Source organism: Verticillium alfalfae, genomic scaffold (assembly GCF_000150825.1).
Source record: "Verticillium alfalfae VaMs.102 supercont1.11 genomic scaffold, whole genome shotgun sequence".
NCBI classification, from domain to species: Eukaryota; Fungi; Ascomycota; class Sordariomycetes; order Glomerellales; family Plectosphaerellaceae; genus Verticillium; species Verticillium alfalfae.
Window position 1 is genome coordinate 1,165,891 of NW_003315028.1, and position 2,314 is coordinate 1,168,204.

A 2,314-nucleotide genomic window follows, 5' to 3' on the forward strand; every position below is an offset into this window, starting at 1 on the left:
TGGACGGCGTCGTCGGGAAGGGAGGGCCGGTTCCCTCGTGGATCGAGCTGCAGCGGCTGCCGTATCTTGTGAGACTTGTTGCTGCCTGGTCATAACATAGCCACACGGCTGACGACAACAGAGCGCCGCCATCAAAGAGGCCATCCGCCTATCGTACGGTGTGACGACGCGCCTTCCGAGACTTTGCCACGAGGAGCTCCGGTACAAGGACTGGATCATCCCGGCCGGGGTACGCTGCTGTGCCTTTCCCGATCGAGAACTTCCACTAAGCAGCGCAGACACCCATCTCCATGACGCCCCACGATGTCCTCACCGATCCAGACGTCTTCCCCGAACCTCATACGTACCGCCCCGAGCGGTGGCTAGAAGCCAGCACAACAGGGCGCAAGCTTAACAGGTATTTCGTGCCGTTTGGCAAGGGCGCGCGGCAGTGTCCGGGAATGAAGTGAGTGTCAGGCCTCTGCCATTTACACAACAAGATATTCACAGCATCTCTTACAGCCTCGCCCACGCGGAAATGTTCCTCACAGCGTCGACAATCATCTCGCGCTTCGACTGGGAACTGTACGAGACGAGCCTGGACGACGTCACATGCCAGCACGATTTCTTCGTGGCTGTGGCTAAGCTGGATAGCAAGGGCGTACGTGCGACGCTACGGCCCCGGAAGTAACGTTGTCAGATATCGAGGACCGTTGTCGGGAAAGGCTGCATTTTTAACCTTCGCGTTGCGAGATGGAAACTACTGACCATACTCCTGCACGAGGTCGGCATGTTCGTATCTTTGTAGCATCGACATCAAAACCCTCGGCAGCTTCAAGTATAGCGCTGCGCCGCATCAGAGAGCGCGAGGGGTGACGGAGGGCTCGAGAAGGGCTCGAGAAGGGCGGAAGCCGGTAAGGTCTATCCTTCTGTAGTGGGTGCACGATAGTGCTATGGACAGAAGGTGAGGGTTGGTCCTCATAGCATTCTGAGTAGGCCAGCAATAGCAGGAAAGCCCCTCTGATATTCCTTATCTTCGCCCATGAGCTCGCAACGCCTTTGACGGCTTTGCGACAGCCTTAGACAGGCGCGTATAGGCACCCTTATTCAACCGCCTGGCGTTCTCTGCCAATGGCGGCCCTAGAGCGTCCTTCTCACGGCTTCTACACGGGAGTTGAACGGGGTCGTCAAGAAGACAAGGACTGTTCCATGTTGAACCAAGCTTCGTCGTCGCCTGCAATTGCACCAAAGGAAAGCCTACAGCGAGATGCTACGTTCCGGCCACCATTCGCTGTTCTAGACGATGCGAAGGTCTGCAGTCTCGTCGATATCATTGACTCTGTCGAGGCAATCTGCAATCTGGCGGACAGGCAAAAGTCACGTTTGCCGTGATGCAGCAGCAGACACCCTCAGAGGCTCGTGCCAGGCGTTGCATGGGCAGGGCAAATCGACACGACGTCAATTGGTGTGGGCCTGGTGGGGGAAATCAAAACGCACAATACAGACCTTTATTGCGTTTCGAGTAATGACCGGGCCGTGTTGGCCGCGGGGTAGGAAGGTGATTTTCACCCGAGCATCACTGAGCAGAGATACGTCGAGGGAGGCGACTGACTGACGTGACGTGAGCCCGACGAAAGTGCAGCGAGCTGACTCACCCACAACTGACGACATCTGCCCGACACCGGCCGGCCGGTGGCAGACCAGCAGCCAGAGTTCGCTCAACCCAAGCTCAGCCAGCATTCGAGAAGAGGCACTTATGCGCAGGCAAGCCACCCACAAAAGCCCCTTCGTGACCTTCTCTTTTCTTCTCTTCGCCTTCCTCACTGTCATCCTGGCTGCCTTTGCTTTTCGAGCTCTGCCGCGGCTCTCCCTCATCGCCAACCACCTGCCCCTCGTGCCCCTCCGACCCCTCACCACCACCACCACCAAACCAGGAGGGAAGCCGCCCACCATGGCGTCCTACGCGAAAGAACTCGAGATCGCCCAGCTCGCCGTCCAGCGCGCTGCCATCCTCACGAAGCGCGTCTTCCACGAAAAAGCCAAGGGCACCGTCGACAAGAATGACAAGTCCCCCGTCACCATTGGCGACTTTGGCGCCCAGGCCCTCATCATCGCCGCCCTGCGCCACCATTTCCCCGAAGACGAGATTGTCGCCGAGGAGGAGGCTGCCCAGCTGCGCCAGGACGACAAGCTCAAGACCCAGATCTGGGACCTCGTGCGCGAGACGCGCCTCAGTGACGCCGCCGCCGAGCAGCGCCTCGGCGGCGGGATCCAGACGGCCGACGACATGCTTCGACCTTCATTCGACGCGGCAACAGCAAGGGGGGGCGCCAGG

The 2,314-nt window shown here is 59.1% G+C and overlaps 2 protein-coding genes across 2 annotated transcripts in view; both read left to right on the top strand.

The window, feature by feature from the left end:
• Positions 1–290: 290 nt before the first annotated feature.
• VDBG_08178 (conserved hypothetical protein) lies at positions 291–1,371 on the top strand (the record flags this gene model as incomplete). The annotated part of the gene is made up of 4 exons (XM_003001873.1): positions 291–445; positions 502–640; positions 824–893; positions 1,067–1,371. 4 exons carry the CDS (start codon positions 291–293, stop codon positions 1,369–1,371), a joined length of 669 nt encoding a protein of 222 aa, XP_003001919.1.
• Positions 1,372–1,930: 559 nt separating this feature from the next.
• The window catches only part of VDBG_08179 (3',5'-bisphosphate nucleotidase), a gene marked incomplete at both ends in the record, with an annotated part of 1,119 nt that continues 735 nt past the window's right edge, over positions 1,931–2,314 (top strand). Inside the window, one exon of the mRNA XM_003001874.1 lies at positions 1,931–2,194. Within this exon, the coding sequence (XP_003001920.1) occupies positions 1,931–2,194 (264 nt within the window). The remainder of the gene's footprint in view (positions 2,195–2,314) is intronic.